The 24,285-nt window shown below is 47.0% G+C and overlaps 1 protein-coding gene and 1 long non-coding RNA gene across 3 annotated transcripts in view; one reads left to right on the top strand and one right to left on the bottom strand.

Annotated features, from left to right (window-relative positions):
• The window catches only part of CUX1 (cut like homeobox 1), a 406,407-nt gene that overhangs the window by 11,199 nt on the left and 370,923 nt on the right, over nt 1-24,285 (bottom strand). Inside the window, exons 15-20 of the mRNA XM_084651152.1 lie at nt 20,004-20,140; nt 18,901-18,967; nt 16,543-16,658; nt 15,860-15,976; nt 11,590-11,673; nt 9,297-9,353 (exon numbers count right to left, since the gene is read on the bottom strand). Coding sequence (XP_084507278.1) covers nt 9,297-9,353; nt 11,590-11,673; nt 15,860-15,976; nt 16,543-16,658; nt 18,901-18,967; nt 20,004-20,140 — 578 coding nt within the window. The remainder of the gene's footprint in view (nt 1-9,296; nt 9,354-11,589; nt 11,674-15,859; nt 15,977-16,542; nt 16,659-18,900; nt 18,968-20,003; nt 20,141-24,285) is intronic.
• The window catches only part of LOC311532579, a 114,705-nt gene that overhangs the window by 67,411 nt on the left and 23,009 nt on the right, over nt 1-24,285 (top strand). For both annotated transcript variants that reach the window (XR_014714410.1, XR_014714411.1), the window contains exons 3-4: nt 174-219; nt 23,493-23,716. This is a non-coding gene — a long non-coding RNA (uncharacterized lncRNA). The remainder of the gene's footprint in view (nt 1-173; nt 220-23,492; nt 23,717-24,285) is intronic.

Below are 24,285 nucleotides of genomic sequence, written 5' to 3'. Positions count from 1 at the left end.
TGATGTTTCACAGTTAGTCCCTGAGCTGCTGACTGGTGGGCATGTGGGTAGGCATTTCTCACCTGGGGCCCTCATAGACGTCCCTCTGCTGCACACTGGTGAGCAGCATTCAAGATGAGCTCACTGTACCAGGTTTTTGCGGGGTAACTAACACTCACCTTTTCCCATCCCAGGTTGTGAACTATGGTCCTGTGCAGCCCCCACCTGAGCCTTTTCAAGGTAAGCGACCGATAATGACATTCATACACATTAGATACTTTACATGAAATCCGTGCTGGGGAGCTATCCCTGGAGACTGTCCCCTCTGTGTATCTCCAGGATGGGCATCTACACTGCCCTGCTAAAATGCCTCAGCTTCGACCCAGCAGGCTCATTGGTAGAGATGAAAGGGAGATTCAGCCTTCATGGCCATTGAATCCTGGCCAGGATGTCATTACAAATTGTGATATGCACACCTGTTCTTACAAGAACTGTGTTGCCATCAAACTGCTCATTTTGGAGAGCAGCAGCAAACAACTGTCAGGTGTTAATGATGTTCAGTCACTACTGACCTGGGTCAAATCTGAGCTGGTGACTAAAATGGGAAAATCTCCATAGCCCGCTCCTCTGGGACATTCAGGATGCCAGGGAAAACCTAAAACCCCTATCATCATCCAGGATGGAATTGTTTTACAAACATGGGGTCAGAATTTATCTCTGCTTTAACAGCAGAGACAAATTCTGGACAAAAGTAAATTCTCATTTAAGCCCCCAAAATTCTATCAGGGGATTTCACAGGATGGAATTAAAGAAACAAAACCCACAACCAAACCAATTCGTTGCTGATGTCCTTTCAGCTACTCAAGGCAATGGAGATCACTACTGAAACAAACAAGATTATGTTCTTAAATATCCAGAGGAATAACTCCCTTAAGTCCGCTTTTTGTAAATGAGTTGTTTCGATTCACTGAGGCGCTAGCATTCCACCTTATCCATATTCATGTTGGCATTTGCTTGGATTTTATGTGAATGGTGCAAAGACTGTTTTGCTTGTAATACAGTATATTTTTGTACTGTAGCCAACCATCCCAGATGTTTAACCCCTTTCATGCTGGACTATCAACGCATTACAACACTCAACCCAGTGCCTGAGGCTGCTAACATCACAAACTCAAATTTAAGTCAAATCTTGGGAAAAGCAAGATTTAAATTTGAACTTGGACAACACATTTGTTCAGGGAGGGCAGTGGGAGTTTTGCTATTGATGTCTAAAGTAGCAGGATCTGGCTCAGAGAGTAAGGTTGATAGCGACAGCAAGAGATGTCACCCACGGGCCAGTCACATGGCAGTAAGGCACCAGTTCTCTGCCCTCCGTTCCCCCCAAGGAGGCTCCACCTCAGGCCCCTTTGATTTGGAACAGCCCTATGTTCCTCTCGCTTAATGTTAAAAAGAGCTACATGCACATACCCACTGAACGGGAGCCCGTTCCCTCTCCACGTGCTGCACCCTACAAGCCAAATGAAATAGATCTGTTCTGATGGACATAACTGCCCGGCTCGCAAAGTATCCAGGAGCTCGATGCGTTCTGACTGCTGAAACCAAACACACCCAGGCTGCGCTGTGCGGGGCTTCAGCCGCTGGAATGGAAATACACACCTTGCGTTGAGTTGTGAAGCACCTTCCAGCCCACTCTGCCAGCTCCACACCTCCTCCCACTGCGCCGCAGAGACGTTACTATTCCAGACACATTCATCCGGTGGCCTCTGCTCGATACCCAGAGAGGGTTTTTATAGCTCTCTTTGAGGGAAGAAGCAGGATGGGGAGGGAGGATTATCTGCCAGCAGGTTTAGTTTTGCAAGGCAGCTTGAATAACGAAGAGGATACCAGCTGAAAAGTCAGTTGGCAACCATATCAGATCCATCTCTGTGCAAATCAACAACTGCTGGGTGGTGTAAGAACGCAGAGTTAGGACAGCAAATTGGCAATTTCTGGGCCAAATGCTAAAGATCCCAGGGGTCTGGGCTAACACCATTGGAAATACAAAATAATCTTAATCTGTTTGATATTTCTCAAAGGTCACTCCAGCCACCCAGGCATTACACTCTGGATCCCAACAGCAATCGGATCCTGTACCCTATGGTACTGTGCCCAGTTACCTCTGCAGCTCTAGTTTAGAGCCTACCTTAATTAGTATAATCCCAAATCCAGTCGCAGGTGCTTGTCTACACTTGTGCTCCCTAACCAGTGAGAATTTTGTTGTCAAATTCCCAGTTTAGACAAGACTTATCCGTGTTACGGGGGAAGGCCATCACGAGAATTCATTTTCCTCGACTCCATCAGCTGGCAGGAGGAGACCGCACCTGCTGAGAGTGCTAGGATACCTCCACCTTGCAGAACCACTGCTTTTCTTTCTTTAGGAACAAATATGCTTAAAACTTGTTATTTAGCAGGAAACCTGTATAACCAAAGCTGCTATACCCAACGTGAGTGTTAGTGAAGAGCAGAACTGGGCTATGAGGCATCACACTGGATAGAATTCTGCTTATCTGCATTTTAGAAGCATCATGCTCTGGAATTCGTTTTCCCCTCCTCATTGTTCTCCGCTGTTCACTCTTCTCATATCTCACCTTTAACCCCTCCCCCCTTGGATTTATCCTCAGGCAAAGGCTAAATCACCTTCCCCTTTCCTCCCTGTAATTAGTTTACAAGAATGCTTATGTCCATTATTACCCCTTTGAAATTACAGCTTCCTTTACCCGCTTGTCTCCTCCTGCCACACTGTGCCTTGCACTCTGCATATGCAATTATGCCAAGCATTTGCTCATTATTTAGTCTCTCATTGTAAAGCATTGAGAGGCGCTTTGTGTGAAGGATGCTAGATAAAAAGTAAATTAAACTGAATTATTGGGCTCTCCAACAGAGTTAGAGAGATGAGACACAGAGCAATGACCAGTGCAACTCAGGTTCAGGATCACCCTGAATCATTTGGAAAGGAGAAGTGTCAGTGGCACTTAGAACATGTTCTACAAACAGCAGTAAAGCCAGAGACCTGGGGATTTACTGCACTGTACAGGCTTTGTAGTCTCTCTCACTTCATCCGGGATACAGACTAACCCATGGATGTTCTAGCAGAGTCAGCCGGTGGGAAATCATGAGATTATTTTCAGACAAACTGTCCTTGAAGTCCATGGGAATTTTGCCCAAGAAAGCAGCTCAGGAGGTGGTCCCCAGAGACAGAGTTCAAACAACATTCAGGTACTATCACTGCCTCTTTAGAAAGAGATTTAGTGGAAAAGTTTGTGAGGGACTCACGTAGCCCTGAGAAGATGCAGCATCAATCTTAATCCCTACCGATAGCATGCCATCTAATTGAGAGGTGGGATCAGGTCTGGATTTCTGACACCAAACAGCCCAAAAGTCCAGGTATGGGGGATAGTGGAGATTCTGCTCAGAGGTGTCAGACTCTGGGCTCAGGCTAAGAAACTGGAGTTTGGATTTTGAAATCCCATAAAGTTTGGGTGTTGAGATTTGGGATTCCAGTCCTGGCTCCTCTCCAGTAGTGACAATGCCCTTACGTTTGCGTTTTTGCTTTCAACACACAGCATAAGCCAACGTGTCTATTTTATGGTTCTAATAACATTCTTAATGTGGCTTTATATGGTGTTCGTTTTCTCTTTTCCAGTCATTGATTTTTCTTCTGACCATGATTAACGTATTTACTGGTGCCCAATTGCATTTTTTATGCATTTCCTCTAGATAAGGAAGTTACTTGCCTTGTTGTAACTGGAGATGTGTGGTCCCCATTTCTAGTCCACTGTGGGGTCCGCATGCAGTCTGTGCACCTGAGACCAGAGAATTTTTGCAAGCTGTGTCCACTGGTCCCTGGCTCTGCTTGTGCTCCGTGCTGAGGGTATAGGGGCAGTGCATACCAGTTCCTTCTCTTCTGTGAATCCAGTCATGATCCAAAGCGGAGGGGAACACAGATATCAAATCATCATAACCATCATTAGATCTGCATAGTCTACTGAGGATCATTGGGCCAGCCAGAGTCACCATGGTTGATGGCATTGCACCAGGCATCACATAGCGAATTTCCTAGATCTAGATCAATCCTGCAAACCCATGAATCTCTAGGGCAGTCCTGTGCATGCAGAGCCGTCCCTTGGGTTCGGCAAATTGGGGCAACTGCTCTTGGCCCCGTGATTTGGATGGCCCCATGGGCTGGTGTGATTGGCTGGTACGGTCAGTGCTGGAAGTGATGGATTTGTCACATCTGCTCCGGGCCCCGCACCCCCCGTAGGGGCGGCCCTGAGTGCGTGGCTCCAGGTCGGGTTACAGTGTGCACCCCTTTGCACATTTATTGAGAGATTGGGAGCATGGTGTGCTGGTGTGTCTTTGCCCATCCTGGGAAAGTGGTCAAAGAGCATGCAAAGTTGCGGCTGAATATAATGAGCAACTGAAGGAGGGCTAGATGTCTGCGAGATTGTGGCCTTTTACACAAAGTCAAACCACTTTATGCGCAAGATTTGGCGCTGATAGCATATGGAATGCCTCTAGCCACTGCAAGTCTATCAATAAGAGGCGCCAAGTTTCTGACTGGTATAGCAATACAGGTAGTACACAGGTTTGATAGATCCTGAACTTTGTCTCAGGGCAAAGATGGTTTTGCAACCATTAGTGAGATACGGGTTTCATGCAGGAAGGCGGTAAGACCTAGTTATTGGAGGATGTCCAGTGTACTATGACTGTTTGAACTTTGCTTACAGCCTACTTAGATGAACTCATCAACACTCTCCATGGTACTCAACCCCACCTGCACCAGGGGTTCTGGTGGCCTAACTCTGATATTCTGGACCTTTGTCTTCTGCCATGAGACATTCAACCCCATAGTGCAGTCAGTGTCTTGCAGACCTTGGAGGGCGGGGCTGATATTCTCGGTCTTCTGCACAAGCAAGGCGGCATCGTAAGCATAGTGAGCACTTCTTGACCAACCTTGATTTCGATGTACGGAGCAGCAAGTCCTAATATCCAGTAGATAGCTCGACAGACTAGTGTTGGGGCGAGAATGCATCCCAGCTGCACACCTGAGGTTGTGTAGGAATGTGGTGAAACCCATGAACCAACGTGCACAGTCACACTGGTACCGGTGTGAAGATTTAGCAGAATATCTGGAACACCAGCTCCTTTCAGTGTGAGCCAAAGTGCTGACCCATCAATCAAAAGCTGCTTTGACATCAATATATGCCACATGAAGAGAGCGGTTGATTCTCAGTGCAGCTCAGCCAGAAGCCGGAGAATAAGGACAGTATCCATGGTCGATACTCCAACAGTGAAACTTGTTTGCTGTGGATGATGATGTCTGTTAAGGAGCAGCTGCATCCTACCAAGCAGAACGTGAGCAAAGACTTTTCCAGGGATCAATAACAATGAGATCAGCCTGTAGTTGCCACACTCAGTGCGAGATCCTTTGCCCTTGTACAGGGCCACTCTCATGCCAGCTTTCCATTCTGCTGGCACTCTGCCTGATGCCCACACTTCTAAGAATAGTTGATGCACGCTGATGCTGCCTGGTTCGAGGACACTTCTAAGCAGCTCACGGGGAATATGATAATTGCGTCTGGGCTCAAAAAGCATCCCATTATGTTGTGGTGGCGTATGCTGCCTTAGGGTTTGTCTGCACGAACAGTTCCTGTTTCAAAGTGGTGCAGCTCAAAGTGCAGGAGGGAACTTCTAGTGCACAGTAGCATGGTGCATACAGACTATTAGTGAGCTGCCGGTAGTGAGAGTTCAATTTACACCCCTGCTTGCCTCCTCCTGTTTGTATAGGAGAGCCCTTAGTGACTGAGATGACAACTAGTGGCTAGTCCCCGCAACTATAACAGCCTGCTACTTACTTACAGTTAAAGGGATCCCCTGTTTAGCTCACGTGGTAGGAGCAGATGCTGACAATCCCCATTTCTGGCTGTTGTGTCTGTAAATATGCAGCTGCAGTTTGTTAGAAATACATAAAGCCGGCTATGGGAATGAGTTTTGGCACCTGCAGGAATCCCAGGTAAAAATGCTCTACTTTTAGGTAGAGATTTGGAAAGCCACAAGGGATTTAGGCACACAGCTCCCAATAGTTTTCATGGGAATGGTCTCCAAATCCCCTAAATCAGCTTTGTAAATCTTAGCCTCATAACCAGCCCCTGTAATCTTTCTTTTGCGTCAGGCTCTAAGTACAGTATAACCTTGCCACATTAGTTACTGCAGCTGTTCTCTTTGCATCTCTGAAGCGCTGAGGTAACGTACAAGCCAACTACACATTTAGCAAATCCTGCCCCTCAAACAAAGTTAAAGGCACAATGGAACCAGACAATCTATTGCCCCAGAACAGAGTAGCAGCCGTGTTAGTCTGTATTCGCAAAAAGAACAGGAGGACTTGTGGCACCTTAGAGACTAACCAATTTATTTGAGCATAAGCTTTCGTGAGCTACAGCATCCGATGAAGTGAGCTGTAGCTCACAAAAGCTTATGCTCAAATAAATTGAGCCACTGAACACAGACCAGTCCCCTCTATTAAAGAAAAACGGTGCCCGGTAGGTGCAGACCTGCATTGCAGGCAGTGTGGAGTGGCAAATGCCCCAGCGCCGGTTCCAAGCAATAGTGTCAGGGAGACGCAACACCTCCCAGAGAGCACAGTTGTACCACCTTGTACTAGGTTGTAAAGCCCCTCAGTGGCAGGCCAGTTCTGCTCACTCAAGTACATGGGCAAGGGCTATGACCTCACCTTTTCCCACCCAGCAAGGCACAGTCAACCTACACAAGGATCAGCCCGAATCCGGCCTGGTAGGCATAAAACAGCTGTTGCATCTGCAAACGAGAGCTGGCGCTGCACATGCCATTGCACACCCAATCTTTTGGGAACCAGGCCCTCTGCTCGGTTTCCTCCTGTGTCACACGAGGTTAACACGCAGGAGTGTTACATGCATGCAACAGGACAGGGTATTCTGAAGCCAAGGCTATGTTTTTGCTGCCAGAAAGGGGTGTTTGTACAGCAAGACAGCTAACACAGGTGGGTCATCTCGCCGTAAAATCCTAGTGGAGACAGGACAAAAGTAGCTTTTACCTTGATGTGGTTCGATGAAGTCAACAACGTGCCCCCTCATGGAGCTGAACTCGCCTACTTACAGCAAGGTAAAATCCACTTTACCTTGAGCACGAGGATTTTACAGCGAGACAGCTGGCTCCCGTTAGCCATCTTGCTGTAAAAGCAACGCTGTTTCTGGCAGTGAAGTCATGGCCTTCAAGCGACTGGCGATTGTCAGATGCTTTTGGCTCCTCAGCTGGAAGCTACTCTAACAGGTGACGTATTACAGTGCTTGTAATGTCAGGGAATGACTGATCACAGGGCAAGGAGCCGGGGGAAATTATTCCCCCCCCAGCAGCACGTCTGTAGAAAGCATCTGTGCTGGAGCCAGAGTTCGTGTGTATAGGGGTGAGGGTGGGAACTTCCTGCTGACTTACTGTGGATGAAGGAGACTTGGAAGTTTTTCAGCTCAGGAATATCACACATGTCAAGTCTTCTCTTGTTTTGCCATAGGACAAGAGAACGGGTAGGAGCTTTCTTAGCCCTTAACTGATGGCAGGGGCGGGTTGGCAGTTGAATCTCTCCTTCCTAGCATATGAGCTCACTAGATGCTGACAAAAACAAAGGCCTGGTTCCTGCTTTTGTCCCCCCGGCCCTGCAGATCAAGGGGCCCTAAGTCAGATTCAAGACGACCCTCCTTGTATAGGGGCGTCATCAGTGGTGCAGAGCTGGTGTAGGCATAGTGGCTCCTCGGCTGCCACTATTCCCCACCCCTGCTGTGGTTGGCGGAAGGCGTGTGACCAAGGAAAAGAGGGTGTGACTAAGGTGTCCAGATGCGTTGCTGATCCCCAGCTGCCCTTGCATCCCCTTTAGGGCTGTTCGTTGCTGGTGCAATTTAGAGCAGCAGGAGGGATGCGCTAACTTACAGTGGGGGACCAGTCGGGCTCACTGAGACCCAGGACCAGGGGAGTATAAAAGGAGGCTTTAAAGCTAACTTCACCGCTCTTGCCAAGGCATGCTGTGTGCTTCTCAGCTGCAGAGCAGAATCTGGGCCTAAGACTTTTAAACAGTGCCTAAAAATCTCTTCCCCTCTCAATTATTCCAGTTTCACTTCCTTGGTACTTGGGATTTCCCCCTTCTAGTAAGTGTCCAGTTGTCCCGAGTCTTCCAGGAAAAGCAGGGTAACAAAGAACTGAAGAGCAGAAAACAAGCAGATTTTTAAAACAACCACTGAGGCCTCCATAATCCATTATACAGCAGCAGAAAGGAGACATCTTCCCTGTACACTCCCCCGGCAACACATCACCTTTTGTGCACTACACACCACCTTCTGCAAGTCACCTTTAACTGATGTCAAGGGGAAAAGCCAAACTGTTCTAAAAGAACATTCTTTTAAATGAAAGCCAATACAAGCTAACCATCTGCCCCCCTCCTACCCCGATTCAGGACACCATGTCATGTGAGTCATGTGGCCATGGGCTGGATCTGAGCTTTGCCCCCTCAGCCATTCTGGAATCCAGTCAGCTGTGATGCAAACACCCTGATGAAGGGACAACAAGAGAGGAAACATTTGTCCTTATCTCCTCTTCTGAAGTGGAACCATTTGCAAAGACTCAGTAGGAGAGTTAAGAGTGGAAGAAGCGACTGTCTGTCCTTATTAACTTGTGAGGTCCAAGTGGTGTCAACAAAACATACATAAAATGATCCACTCTGAGCACACTGAGCTGGGACCCAGTGCTCAAGGGCTCAGAAAACAGGAGGTGGGCAGAGCGTATTTGACGTGAGATAAATGTTTATAACCAGAAGAAAATGTACTTGGCTGCTACTTTTCAGAGGTCCATTTGCTAAGAGTGAAAGTATTTGTGCTTAAAAAAATAGTTTCCTTCACAGCTCATCTTCCCATGCAAGAACTGGCTGCAGAGAAGTCCTAGTTCTGTATTTGGGACATCAGCCTGGTGCCATTGTGTCTGAAACTAGGATGTCACAAGTACAGCATGATTTGTAGCTCTGCCACAGGATCAGAGGGGGGCAATGCTGGCTTGAATGGCAATCAGCAAACCCAGAAAGGAAAATTCTGTGAAGGATCTGAAAGTGTGCAACCCTGTACACAGGAGTGTGTGAGGTTTGGCAGTTTCTGAAGAAGGAAGGTCCTTGTTGAAAGCAAAGAGACCAGCAAATTCTTTGGCAAGAGGAGAGCAACAAATGGAGACAGAGAATTATGTACTGTAGGTGACCTGCCAGCACTTACCATACTGAGGGTAGCTTTATCCCAAGGACTGAGGCTCAGATATTTCCTCTGGCGTTCCTGAAAGTAAATGGCACAAGAGGTTTCATTTGGGGCTAGAAGTGCTCATTTTAGATTTGGAGAAATATAGGGGAGGCTTGTTGCATGCCAAAAAACCAAGCAGCACTTCCTACTTCTCATGGAAGGGAGGGATGTAAGTGGTAGGCCAAGATTAACTGCCCTCTACTCCCAAATCTACCCCTCTCCAATGTTCTTACTCTAGCGGTTTAATGTCCAGATGTCAGCTACTACCTGCCTCTTCACAAAAGGTCCAGAAGGGTCAAAGGGTTTCTTTCCACCTTGTTACTGTGATTATTTATTGCTCAATTTTCCCAGTCAGTATTACTCTGCTGCCGTTGGCATTTGGGCCATGCAGCTGTAGAGCAGAGAGATAGTCTCAATACACATCTGGGAGCCTGGAGCTACTGCGTTATCACCCTGACTCCTTCAACGGTCAGGCCCAAGGCTCAACCTCTGCTTCAGCTTCCCCATCTGTGAAATGGGGATAAATACCACCTGCCTTCCTGCTGGGGTGCTGGGAGGGAGGAATATGGAAAGGACTTTTTAAGATTAAAACAGCAGGATGAACAGTGACCCTGCATGAACTGACAGGTTCTGGTTGTACAGAGAGACTGAGTGAGCACAAGGCAATTTCTTCCATACCCCATGGTCAGCAATGCTCTGGGTGTGGAATCCCAGTCCCCAGCCTGCTCCCAAGCATCCCAGTGGACAGAATGCTCCATCCAGCTGGAGAACAGGAGAGGTTTTGGCTGGCTTTGGGCAGCAAGCTAAATGCAAGACTGAATTCTAGAGAATGGGCCAAACTCAGGGGTGGTGTGTGTAACCCATCAGATGCAAGTGGCTAAGTCATGCAATTCACGCTGGTCTTCCATTCAGAGTGTTTGCAGGAGAGATGCAGCCTATAGCATTTGGGGATTTTGTCTGGCGTAAAATTCAGCACTGGAGTGAGAAGGCTCAACTCCTACTGGAGCCAAGGGGGCTGTGCTTCCTACAGCGGAACGGAACTGGGCCCCCAGGAGGCTTGGGGATGGTCTAAGTACATGGTGAAGTGCATGAGGGTGGCTAGATTTATCTTACACCCTCTTGTTAGCTGCTGTTCTAGCTACACCCCCTTGATGGTAGGTTACTCTTGTTTTGCATCCAGTAGCTTGGTCCAAGTTACACACAGCATCTAACACCCACCCTGCTTCATCAGTGCTGAAACTGGCTTGGGAACCCCCACAACAGGTCCATGTGCTTACTCCAAGCTGTATTTGGCCCTGGGATTGTGAAATAATTCCCTCCCCTCCCCCACAACCCCCCCCCCAAACCAAAGAACTCCTTCAGTCTAAGAAGTTTGGGGGTGGTGAGGGTTATGTGTGTGAAAACTTTTGCTTGAATGGAAAAATGCCATTTTAAATGTCTCTCTATAGTGGACCCAATAGAGCAACACCCTGTTTTCTAACTGCCTGGTTCATCACCCTGGAAGGCATTTCCCTCACTGATAGGCCCAGACCAGACAGCTGGGAACAGAGACAGGCCTGGGTAAGGAAGCCTGCTCCATGGTTGTTGCGGCTAGCCAGGGGCCTCTTCCCTTCCCATGCACCAAGACGTCTCTTCCACCAGCAGAGGCTGGGCGAGAACATTACAGCAGCCACCAAACATACAGCAGTGCCCCTTTGTCATGCTTAGGCTACGGATCAATACAGGATGGGAGACAAAGCTGTGATCCAGCTTCAGGGAGTTTACTAGGGGAGCACCACCCCCACCCACCCACCCTCACTTTTCCCCAAAGCCATTCTGTGACTAAGGGCTGTCTATGGTTATGAATTGGAATGAGCCTTTCAAAGCCCTGGTGTTGCTCTTCAGCTACCAGCTTCAAAAGAGCACCACATGAGAAGACGTGTAGGCCCATGCCCTGAGCTGCCCACAAAGTGCTATGGGACATGCGTGTCCTGTGCACGCCAGTCCCCTGGAACGGAGCTACCCACTGTTAACTCTTGGGGGGGAGGCAAGGAGAGGTGGAGTCTGGAGGGAACATGAAGAGTGAGAGAGCGTGAGAGAGACACCCCCCCCACACACACACACTCTTAACTAAGATACTAAATGTCAAAATATTCTGGTGTGCTAATCATTTAGGACCCAATCTAATGAGGTGCTCAGTGCGCCCAACCCTCGTGGTCTTCATGGGGAGGGCAACTCAGCCCCTTGCCAGACTTGGCCCTCGGGAGCAGAGAACCCCTCTGGCTTTCCATACCTTCCTGCTGAAAGAGGAGAAGGGGTCCAGGCGCTCTTCGTACTGGGTGGAGTAGCGGAGCTCCGTGTCGTCACTGCTACCACCCTACAGGAATCAAACAAGAAGTTAGCTTCCTTCGCCTCTGCTGACAGCTGGGCTGGGTGGCACAAGAGTTACTCTCTGCGCCATCCTTTCCTGGGAGCAGATGGCTCCCTGCAGCACCATTAACCCACTGGAGATCTCCAGTTCTGGGGTGAGCCATGGACTCTACATTCATTCCCAAGCAATGGGGAAGCAGAAGACATAGCCAGGCAATGTTCTTTGCTCATCCTAATTAATTTTTGTAATTAAAAGGGGCACCTTAATTAATTAAGGGCATTCCGCCAAGTTTCTGCCCTTTGCACACATGCCCGCACACATTGGGGCTGGAGAGCTCAAAAGAGACTATCACTCTGAGAAGGTTTTAAGTGGATTCAGCATCCTACCCCATAAATGCATGGTTCATTCCTTTAGGCAGAACCATAGGAATTGGATGCTGGGATGGAACACTGAGCCACTGCAGAGCAGATTCTGCATTTGGTGGTCGTTCTAGCAATAGTTATATTGGGACACTGACACCTCAAAGGGCTTGAGTGATCTTATCCCCACTTTACCAACGAGGAAACCAAGGCACGGAGACATCAAGTGACTTGCCCAAGGTTATGCAGAGAGGACTTGATTCTCCCCTGCCTTGCCCCCGGTGATAGTCACTGACCCCAGTGCAGAGTGGGTGTAAAATGCTTCCTACTCAGGAGCACAACTCTTTGCACAGGTAGGAGTGACTAGGCAATGGGGAATCAAGACTAGAATCCAAGTCTCCCAACTCCAAGCCCCACTCCCATCACCCCAGACAATCCCTGCTCAACTGCACATATGGTGGTAGTCTGTGCAAGTCTGTGCACAGGGTAAAAACTCAGTCCTATGGCAGAGTTGATCAGTGCTCCAAAGTTGGTCTTGCACACTCAAGCAAAGCAGAAAAGGCCATTTAAACAAAACCTTTTAATTTAACCCGAAGTTTTGTATTTCCTTTGCTCCTGTTTTAGGTAAATAACAGCTTCATATTACACCGCCCACCTCCTCAGCTGCATGATCAAACAACAAAGTCAGAATTATCTGTTTGCAACACCACAGAATGTTCTTGCCATGGAATGCTTAGGATGTCACAACTCCAGCATAATATCCCTGACAGATCAGGTGAGAGAGGGAGAGGGGCTCAGAGGGATGAAAACACTATTTAAACACACATCTATTAGCAGACAAAAGGGCAAGGGAAATTGTGAAAACCCCCTGAAAGGGGGTGAGAGATGTAGATCTTATTTAAGCAAGTTATGTTCTCAGGTAAGCTACATCGTGATCTCAAGTTTCTCCCAGTATGGAAGTTCCCATTTCATAACCTTATAGCCAGCTCTGGATTAAACTAACAATGAGCACTTCTTGAAAGCCCTATGTGAGGCTACAAGTCTGCAAACTGTGTTCCAACTTATTAAAATATCATCCAGATTCCAAGCCCACTTACTGATTCCTCCCCAAATTCCTTGACAACATTGGATGTACTCGGGTAAAACAATGACCTCCTCCAAAGCGTTTTAGCTCATACAAACAGTGCATAGTGTGGACACAGAGTCAGTACAATGCATTGGATCTCACGGCATGTCTGAATGGATAATAATTTCCAAGAATTGGTATGTGCAGATTTACTGATTTGGTGCTAACTTTTCATGCTTGGGTCCCATTTGCTGCTCTTGCTTTTGGATTTTCCCACTTGTTTCTTTGCCACTGGGGGTTTAAGTAGGCTTAAAACACAGCAACTAAAAAATGTAGAATCCCCTAGGGTGCTGGAGTTTGGTGCTCTGTCAACTTGTTCTATTTATGCATTGGTGTCTTATGATTCCATATCTGCCTGCCTCAAGCTTTAATTATGAGGGTGCATCATATTTACAATGCTGCTGTTAGCCAGCTGTCCCCTATTTTTCCATCTCTGCAATGTCTTTGTCATCATCACGATTTTAAAATTATGATGTTGACCTTTAAGATGTCTTTCAAGTCTCATTACTACATGTTCCTTGTTGTTCTGCCCAGTCATCCAGCCATGATCTTGTGGTTCCTTCTCAGCAGGGTAAATCCCAAGTTGAATAAACTTTAGTGAATATGCCCCTATTCTCTGGAATATGATACAAAGGCCACTGCATCTCAGAGTCCTTGGCTTAGATTAGGTCCCAGTTTAGGGCTCATGCATTCATTATATGCATGCCTTATTTTATGGTCTTTGATTATTATTTTTAACCAGTCACATGTCTCATTAGGTTCTCTATGTGGTCACCCTCCATGGTGGTTTGCTGTACATGATACAGTGCTCCTTGTACAATGAGGATGATATTCTGGTGTAGTAAATACAGAGATACACTCTTCCATTTTAATAGGAAAAGTAAACATAACAGCATAAGGCCCAACCCAGTTCGTCCCTTATGAGAAGAAGAAGAGATGCCCAGGGTTAGGTCTTTAATATATATAGAACCTTCCTCAGAAGGATCCCAAAGAAATCTAAAGATATTGATCTATAAAATGGATTCAGTTCACCCACTACTGAAATGCAGCCACCTCTGGGGTGAAACACAGCATCTGTAGCACAGCAGAGACCACCACCACCCAGCAGGTCAGGACAGGAAGCGGATTTTTAGGACAGCTTTCCTACAGTGTATCTAGTTTCATTTTAGAGCTATCACATAAGGTTTGGACATAACTGGACATTGCAGCTTGAAGACACAGGTACAATGAAAAGCTCTTCAAATGTGAGCTTACGCAGTTTTCTTAACAGTTGTGAGAGGGTCTCTTTGACCACTGGCATGGAGGGAGATTTGTGCGTATTAAAATCCCACCTGTGTGCCAAGGGAGAAAGTCCTCATACATCAGACATTCTAGCAAGCAACAAGGAGGGGAGATGATGGTTGAATATTGCTTGAGCAGCTATGTTGGAGTATTGTGTGGCCGTGTACACCTTTACGCATTTGTTTTATGTTTGTGTATTACTGAGAGGCTTATTCTCTCTTGTTACGTGCTTTAGCCTCTCCACTTTTGAGTATGACAGACCCACAGGATTGCTGGTACATTCTGTACTAGGAAAGGTCAGTGGCTAGCACCTTGGGAAGGAGAGGAGCTCTCCCTGCTGGCCAGAAGGGGTTCAGTAAGAGGCACTACAGAGTTTCTAGTTCAGGATAGCAGGAGAGGGGTGATTCTCTCTCTGTCTGTCACCCGTCATTACTTGCAATTGCATATGAAGAACGGAAATCAGTTGCCACTCTGACGTAGCGTGCAGGGGAAAGCGCAGAAAACTGGTGACTAATGCACAGGGAACAAAGCCTTTTGTCACGAACTGTAATCTCAGAGGTCGCCACTCCACAGTTCCGGAGATCAGTGAGTTGAATGAGCATATTGTTCTGTGATAGGGAACACGTGCCACATAAATCTCTTTGTTAAATTCCTCAGTACAACTCTTACATGCGGTGGGACGCAAGAGTGAGTCACTTTTTGACACCGTCTGAATTATTTCTCAGACTCTGAATAATTTCAGGAGTTATTTGTTTTAACTCCTTGGTGCCAGGCCAGTCAGGAGCAACTATGACCCTGCAGGTGGAGAACAAGTGTGTGAACACCAAAGCATATTGCATTGGCACCTTCTGGCAGGAAAGGCCAACTCTTGGCCTCAGAGGGTAGCTCCATTAGTGAGATGTTTAAAACCAGACATTAGCAATTATACAGGAGGGAGATGGGGTGTGTGTGTTTGTGACCTAAGGTGTAGAGGACAATCCTGAAGCAGCAGGGAGATGGCCCAAGTGGCCTGATATTGTAGATCTTTTCCATCTCCAATTTGTATAATTCTGAGTCTTGCATGTAGGATTTATAGGGGCAACTTTCTATCAAGCTACTCCACACAAAAAGGATAAGGTGACCTACAGATAGTATTATGGCATTATATAGGTGTCCCCAATCATGGAAAGTTTGGACTACCCAAAGCCTAGGAACTGGACAGCCAGGATAGGCAATTACTGTGGTCTGATGGTGGTTTTAGGCATCGGTTAAGCAGGTTTGAGTGAAAAGATTCAGTGTCATCCTAACCGACTTAGTCCTTTGCAAATGAACAAAGACAGTTACATGTATTTTCCAGTTCCCCAGTATGTGCAGTGGATCTCCCAGAATGGGGAAGCATTAGCCTCCAAGGGACAACAGCTGAGATGGAGACAGGCTCTGCACTCACCCGGCCAGGGTAGCTCTGAAGGAACTTGATCTTTTCATATAGCTTGATATTATCAGCTCTCATGTTGTCCAGTTCACTTTGGAGAGCCTGCATTGTGTGCTGCATCATGCGGTTCTCCTGCAACACACAGAACAAATGCTCCTAGCTGGGGGCCCAGGGTTTGCAGATTCTTTGGGAAGGGAAATGGTGACCTAACTTGTCCTGTGGCAGAAATAAAACCCCCTCCCAAGCACTGTGTAAGTTGCTGGGCTGAGGACAGCAGAGACAAAGAACAGATACAATCAGCAAAGGGTTTACCTCAAAGGAGGGTCCCTCCAACCACACATCAAAATGAATGACTGTAAACAAAAATAGGGAGAGAGAACTACTCTAGCTTGGGGTTCAACACAGTCCTAATGGACTTCAACCCTAAGAAGTGCAATAACTGCCCAGAAATGCATGGCTGGGAGTGTCTTTTTACCATAATATTAATCCCTAGCTCTTATGTAGCACTTGTCATCAGTAGATCTCCAAGTGTTTTACAAAGGAGGTCAGTATCATTATCCCCGTTCTACAGATGGGGACACTGGGGCAGAGAGGGGCTGTGACTTGCCCAAGGTCACCCAGCAGACCAGTGGCAGAGACAGGGATAGAACCCAGGTCCAGCATTCCAAAGTCAGGTCTTTGTAAGCAGCCTAACATACCGCTTCTAATTCTTGGTTCCTTGTACGGAAGCGTTCCCTCTGACTAGAGATGATGGACAGCAGGGAATCCATCTGCCCCTCAGGAAGTGGAGTGCTGGGAGATGATTGAGGATAACCTAGGAAGCAGAGCTAACCGTGAGAGACCATCCTCAGTCAGCAGACATTCAAGGAAGATAAATAACACATGGCACTTCTATGGCACCCTCCACCGGACGGTTCAAAGGACTTCACTGATGGCTATTTAATGCAGCTGGATGGAAAAACTTAGACAAAACGTTTTTTTCTCTCAGAATTCGCCAATTCACTGAAATTGAAATGTTTTGCAGAGATTGTTCAATTTTTACAAAATTCCTTTGGAAACTGGCAGGGTTCCAATAAAAACCTGCCCAGTTTCCTATCAGCTGCCCTGCCCCAGTCCCCAGCAGCCCCGGCTCTCAGGCTCTTAGGGTGCCCTGCTCCTGGGAAGCCCCCCAGGCAGACCTGGAGCCGGGACTCCCAGTAGAGCTGGGTGGAGAATGGTAATTCCATTTCCCGGAGAACTTTGAATATTTTTTTTCCATTGCAAATTGGAATGAAACCAAATTTTGAACATTAAAAATCCTCTGGGAAAGGGAATTACTGTTCCCTGCCCAGCTCTAGTAATTAATCAAAACTTAACTCTCCCCAGGCGGTAGGTGTTATTATCCCTATCGTCTGGGGCCAACTAATCTCTACACACCTTAGGGGGAAATGTTCCCCAAGGCAACCCCATTGCCCCTGTTAGGAGAGAAGGCACTGTCACTTGCCCGCAGCACCTGCTCACAACGTGCTGGTTCCCAGCAATCCCTGGCTGGGCTGGTCACACTCCCTATCCAGTGAATCTTTCCCACTTTCTGGGCTGCACTGACTCCCCTCCTGGGGCAGGTTTTGCAGTAGTGGAGACACTGGCAAAGGTCTCTTCAGCCCCTTCTCTGTCCCTTTCTAAAGCCTGTGAAATGGTGCCAATCACTTTATTTTTTTCACCATAGCCTAACAAAGTGCCTCTGTTTCATCGCTCTTCAAAAATTCATTGGTTGCTTGCTGGGCTAAAACAATTATTTATTTCCTACGCCGGGGACTGGGAACTGCATCATGAAGCTGCCTGGAACATGCCTGGCTGTGACTGGGGTCAGAACTCTCATGAGTACGTAACCCCACTGGATGGCTGTCCCCGCCACTGGCCTTGTGAATGCGGTCAGGCATCTCTAGGGGTTTACAAAGAACAGCAGAAGATAAATATGTCCTAGAAGGCAGCGAAGTCTACACAGTGGAGCTATTCATAGCAGCAGGATGGGTGGCTTCAGGTTGTTTTTGCTTGGTGGAACCGTTGCCATGAAATTGTTTATCATTCTACTTAAAAACCTTTCTAAACAAAAAGGAAAGGAAACGGGTTCTTTTCCAGTGGAGCCAACAGTCATCATTTATTTGATTCATTTTCTCCCACAGCCCTTGCAGCAAACAGCAAATGTAAAGGAAACATTTAGCTCTCTGGCTCTGGAGGGGATTCGCTGTGGAATGATCAAATGTGGAAGCGCGGGGGATTTTAGTTTCCGTCTGAATTCTACGGGTATGTGAAAGGAACAGTGGAGCGGCTACAGGGGGAAGCTGATCTGCTGTATTGTCTAGGGCTGTACTTTAGGGAGAAAATATCAGAAGAAGCAACAGTCAGCGACTCTGCACAGTGAAAACCAAGCAAGCAAGTATTCTTGGTTAAACCCCTTCCCAAGACTGTCAGCATTTGTTCTTCAACAAGACAAATCTGCTACAATAAATTAGTGACAGGGTGGGAATGAACCTCTGCATGCAGGTGAATCTCTTCTGCAACAAAAGGATGGCGGAACTTGCTGAGGAACAATGGCTAACAAGGGTTGATTTTGAGAGATGATCTCCCAGAAGCTAACAGGAGATGGAGGTGCTCAACACTCCTGAAAACCAGGCCCAAGGAGAGTTTAATAAAATGTCCGTGCCTACTTCGGAATGAATGGCTGTTATGTTGCACACCATGGCCACCTTGAGCGTCAGGATAGAATGGATTCTTCAGCTCTGAAAGCACAGGTCCTGACCATTAAGGTAACGGAGAATCCCCACCAGCTGTCCGCAGTAGAGTGCCTCAGCAAACCTCAGCACACCCTTCAACTGGATCTCCCATAACACAGCTGCTTCCCTTGCATGGTTAACTTACTACTTACAAATGCAACCCAGTTAGGTACTCAGCAAGTTCAGTGTCTGGTGTATGGACTCCATAGATAGTATGTAAAGCCCCAGTGTCTGTGCTGAACTCCCTGGAACACACAGCTACCAAACAGCAAAGCACGACCTGGACTCAGTCCGGGCTCTTACCATAAAAGAGGGCTGTAGCTTCCTTAATGGGGTCTGGAATCGTCTCTAGACTGTGAACAGCAGCACCCTGGGTGGAGAAATCAGATGTGAATAGGAACTCTTAGTGTAGGTGAGTAGCACAGGTCTGAAGGTGAGGAAGCCCCACACCCGATCAGAGCAATAGTTCATCAAACGCATTCTCCTGTCCCACTTGTGGCCCATACCAGGTTCTTTGGTGGTGGTTTTAAGATTATGCTTTCCCATATTCTGGGAACGAGGGCTACACATTATGAAATTCGTGGGCTGAACTGTGGAAATGACAATGGTCAAAGTTCTGATATCCTGCCCCAGGGACATTTTCATTGCATTGACTCCGGTTGGCTGTACCCAGTGCTTCAGTCCAGCCAGCAGCATGAAGTTTCAACACACCTAAAAGGCCTGAATATAAATGTGCAAAGAAGCAGAATGCAGGCAGACTCTGAAACAACAGACGCCAGAAGCATCTGAGAGAGCTCAGGGAGAACTGGAGTCTGGGGTGAGGAAAACATCAGAATGGAAATCAGGAGAGCAAACATGGCTCTAACGTGTCAAGCCCAATAAGGGTGGGCCGAACAAGGAAAAAGGCACCTCTGTCCAAATCTCAAACCTGAACCTTTTCTTAATGTTAGGATAAATTTTGGTTTAAATTCCTCCTTTCTGTTTTCCCAACAGGCTTCCCCATCATTGCTGAAATCCTTCTCAGAAGGTTTGCCAACCCCTCCACGGTCCTCGTGGTGGCCCTCAACTCTTGTGAGGAATGGGAACACTCTAGAGTTGGGGGTAAGGAGGCAGAGATGAATTCTGGGGCCTAGGGAAACTAGAGCAGGAAATATTTTTATAGATCAGTTAACTCAGCAGAGAGAATGAAGAACTGAGAGCCTAGCTTGGAGTAGCACAGAGGTTTTTAAGGATGATGGGAGTGGGATGATGGAGAAGATTTTGAGGGATGTACGGTATCTGGAATAGTAGAAGGGGAAGGAGAAGGGCTGGAAGGCAGAGAAGTGGGGGAGAGGAAAAGGAACTGAATGCAAATAAAGCTTTTGTAATCAATGGGTCAGCAACTGGAAGGAAACCTTTGGAATTACCTCAGCATCAGGGCGACGCATTGAAGACATGGACTGGATAGTGCTGAGGTCACGCTCCAGGTTGGTGATGAGCTCTTTCTGATCAGCAACAGTAGAAACGGCTTCAGTGAACTGGACCTGCAGCTCAGCACAGCGTGCTGAAAAAGAAAGCCAGCGAAACTGGTTGGTCAGCATGGAGGGCCTCGACCTAACTCTCTTTTCATCCCACCCAGCTCCCCTTTGGTCTGATGCATGCAGCATCTGCTGCTCTAGAAGAAATATGCAAATTCAGCTGCCTAACATGGTGTCAGGAGCCTCCTCAGGTAACCAGGTTTCATCCTGGGGCTGTACTCTACCACACCTGACACAGCTTTCGACCGAGTGCTGCAGATAGAATCATCTGTTCCTGTGAACTGACCATCCCTGTACATTCATTTCATTGATCTGATTTCAGATTATCTACTCCCATGTGTTGCCTGATTCTCTGTCATTGTTATTTCTGAAGGGTACAGAAAGTTCTGTAGCTTTCTGAATGGCCAGCACTCTCCTCCACCTCTCATTTCAAAAAACAGACCATGCTGTGGGGAAGAAGGAAGGTTTTACATCATGAGACCCAGAACCCTAAATGATGTACTAGCAACCCTGTTGCATTGTCCTGTTAGTCCCTTTGGATTCTACAGGCTTACGAGGGAGGAACCTACCCATACAGATCCTTCGGGTGCCGGTGCTGTGTAAACGATTGATAACAGTGCTGCCGAATAGCTTTCTGCAGAGGTTCCCAATGCATGCTACACACCCAGCCACAACCACATACTGGGCACAATGAACTGGGGCAACGCAGCCTTGTTTTGGTCTTGCACAGTGGCCATCTGAGTTCAGTTATGAATGGCAGGGGCTATAAAAGGCATTTAGCCTAAGAGCTGCACAACATCCCATTTGCAAGAGCCAGGGCTTGTGCATTATATCTGGGGCTCTGGAACTCAATACAGTGGAAGCTCAGCAAAATAACTTCCTGCATGTGCTCAGGACTGTCTGCTCTCAGGTGAGAATTTCTGTCAGTATTGCTCAAGTAGCTTATTCCACTGGCAAAACACATTAAGGGCTTAATTTAGGCTAAGTAGACAGGCTCCTCCACTGTAATGCATGGAACCTGATCAGAACTTCCGCACAGTTCTGGAGGAGGGTTTGGATGTGGCATTCTGGTTCAGACCCATCCCTATTATGTGTCTAAGATGAAAATGATTTTGAGATTCCTGAGCAAAACGAACAAAATCACCCACATGCAGTTCTGAAAGTGAGGCTGTGAAAATGGCAGAGTGGGGCTTCGCATTTTTCATCTCTCAGTGTTTCCAGATCAAATGCGCTCAGTTCACAAGTAACAACAAAACTTAGCCAGGGATCTGAGAGTCAGGCTAGGGTCTTTCTTACTGACTGTAACCAGTTAAAGCAGCTGCAGGTTAAATGGTTGCCCTGTGTCAAGCCTGGAAAACAACACTGTGTACAGGGGGTTTCCACACGTGTCACCGATTGGAACTTGCCAACCAATACTGCTGATGTATACAAGCTCCCCATTTCTGTGCTGGGCTGGCTCTGCAGGGCTGCCAGGAATAAGCATCAATAAAAGCTTATTTTCGTTCCTAAAGTTAGTTGACCAAGCAGATCTGACTGGTACACAAAGCCAGTAAGTAAGAGTCAATAGTAAGAATGTGCCAATTTTAGGATGTTTTCTGAATAAAATCACACCTTAAAACATGACAAGCATTTTTCTATGCAAGAAACAATCTCTAGATGACCAAAACTAGGAACTTAGAATGAAAGTCCCTGTTCATCACTAATGTCATAGCTATATACATCTCTACACACACAGAGAATATCATTAAATCAATGCGTCTTCAATTTACTAAGAAAGAATTAGGGCCTGCTGCACTACAAATGAATTTCTCTTTCGATACGATCATGTACCTACCACTTATGGACTCCATCTATGTCTCTTGGTATTAGGAAAATCCAGCTCTCCAGCTGTTTAAGCTTAGTAAAAAACAATATACTAGAGGTATAGAATCATAGAAGATTAGGGTTGGAAGAGACCTCAGGAGGTCACCTAGTCCAAGCCCCTGCTCAAAGTAGGACCAATCCCCAACTAAATCATCCCAGCCAGGGCTTTATCAAGCTGGGCCTTAAAATCTTCTAAGGAAGGAGATTCCACCACCTCCCTAGGGAACCCATTCCAGTGCTTCACCACCCTCCTAGTGAAATAGTCTGTAACGTGCCACAAGTACTCCTTTTTTTTCCCTAGTGAAACAGTGTTTCCTAATGTCCAACCTAGACCTCCCCCACTGTAACTTGAGACCATTACTCCTTGTTCTGTCATCTGCCACCACTGAGAACAGCCGAGCACCATCCTCTTTGGAATCCCCCTTCAGGTAGTTGAAGGCTGCTATCAAATCCCCCCTCACTCTTCTCTTCTGCAGACTAAACAAGCCCAGTTCCCTCAGCCTCCCCTCGTAAGTGGTGTGCCCCAGCCCCCTGATCATTTTCATTGCCCTCCACTGGACTCCCTCCCATTTGTCCACATCCTTTCTGTAGGGAGGGGCCCAAAACTGGACACAATACTCCAGATGTGTCCTCACCAATGCCGAATAGAGGGGAATGATCACTTCCCTTGATCTGCTGGCAGTGCTCCTACTAATGCAGCCCAATATGCCATTGGCCTTCTTGGCAACAAGGGCACACTGCTGACTCATATCCAGCTTCTTGTCCAATGTAATCCCCAGGTCCTTTTCTGCAGAACTGCTGCTGAGCCATTCGGTCCCTAGTCTGTAGCGGTGCATGGGATTCTTCCTTCCTAAGTGCAGGACTCTGCACTTGTCCTTGTTGAACCTCATCAGATTTCTTTTAGCCCAATCCTCCAATTTGTCCAGGTCACTCTGGACCCTATCCCTACCCTCCAGCATATCTACCTCTCTCCCCAGCTTAGTATCATCCGTGAACTTGCTAAGAGTGCAATCCATCCCATCATCCAGATCATTAATAAAGATGTTGAACAAAACCGGCCCCAGAACTGACCCCTGGGTCACTCTGCTCGATACCAGCTGCCAACTAGACATCGAGCTGTTGATCACTACCCATTGAGCCTGACAATCTAGCCAGCTTTCTATCTACCTTATAGTCCATTCATCCAATCCACATTTCTTTAACTTGCTGGCAAGAATACTGTAGGAGACCTTATCAAAAACTCTGCTAAGGTATATAGATTTGAATCCTGCAGTTTTCATACAGGCAAAACTTTCATTAGCCTCAGTGAAGGCTATAGGATCAAGCCCACAGGATATGAATTTTCAGCTGGGTGAAAGCTTAATTAACAGCTGGTAGAGTCCCGCACTGATGATGCACCTAATAATTAGTTGTGTTTTTTTTTAAAGAAGGAAAAAAGATGAGAAACTAACTATTAACGAACTAAAACTTAAATGTCACTAATTAATTCTAACTATTCCTAATTATTTTTCCTAGGTTCTCATTGACACTGCTACAGTGCTCTGTCTCAGGCCAAGGATGGTTGAGAAGGAACTGAGGGTGTCGGATCTTGTGCACGTTAGATGAGGCACCAACGGTGCTGCGAGATGATCACTGTGCGCGTGTGACCCAGACAGACACTGCTACCGAAAATCTCTGATCAATGGCACTGGGACCCCCGCAGGAGGACACATCTCGAAGAATCTCAGCAACTGCACAGGGTGAGTAACCATCTCTTGCCTAAAATTCCAAACAGTTGGGAGGAAAAATGCTCATTTATCAAAAGTTGGATAGTAAGAGATGCTTAGATTCCAAGTGAAGAAGCTGTGCTTGGAAAGCCAGGGCAGACTCTTAGAGGTCCTTAAGCACCTCTTTGCAGTCATCCAGGTGTCATTTTGAGTCATGCAAAGCGTTTACAGCAAAAGCCCAAATCGCATGCAAACCTCTGCTGGTTTGGAGCTTCACTACAAACCTGAAACGAAGTCTTGAAAGGTTGGCTGTGGTTTGGGACCCTTTAGCTTGAGTCTGGGCTGATGTAGATTCCCCATTGAAACCATGCAGGGTATGTGCTTTTGACATAAAACCAGGTGAAATCTGCTGGGTTTGACTGTGTCTTACAGTGAGATTTTGAGCTTGTTAGAATCTGCAACTTATGAAAGTTCAGACTTGCTAGTGCCACACTATTCCCACAAAGCCCAGTGATCCAGAAGGGCAGAATTCCCTGCACTCCTACTGCTTACCAATCATCATGGCCTGGATTTTTTTTTAAAAACCTGCAATTCAAAGATAA

The sequence above is a fragment of the Lepidochelys olivacea genome, assembly GCF_965140295.1.
Source record: "Lepidochelys olivacea isolate rLepOli2 genome assembly, chromosome: 17".
Taxonomy (NCBI): domain Eukaryota; kingdom Metazoa; phylum Chordata; order Testudines; family Cheloniidae; genus Lepidochelys; species Lepidochelys olivacea.
This window is presented reverse-complemented; position numbering and strand designations above follow the sequence as displayed.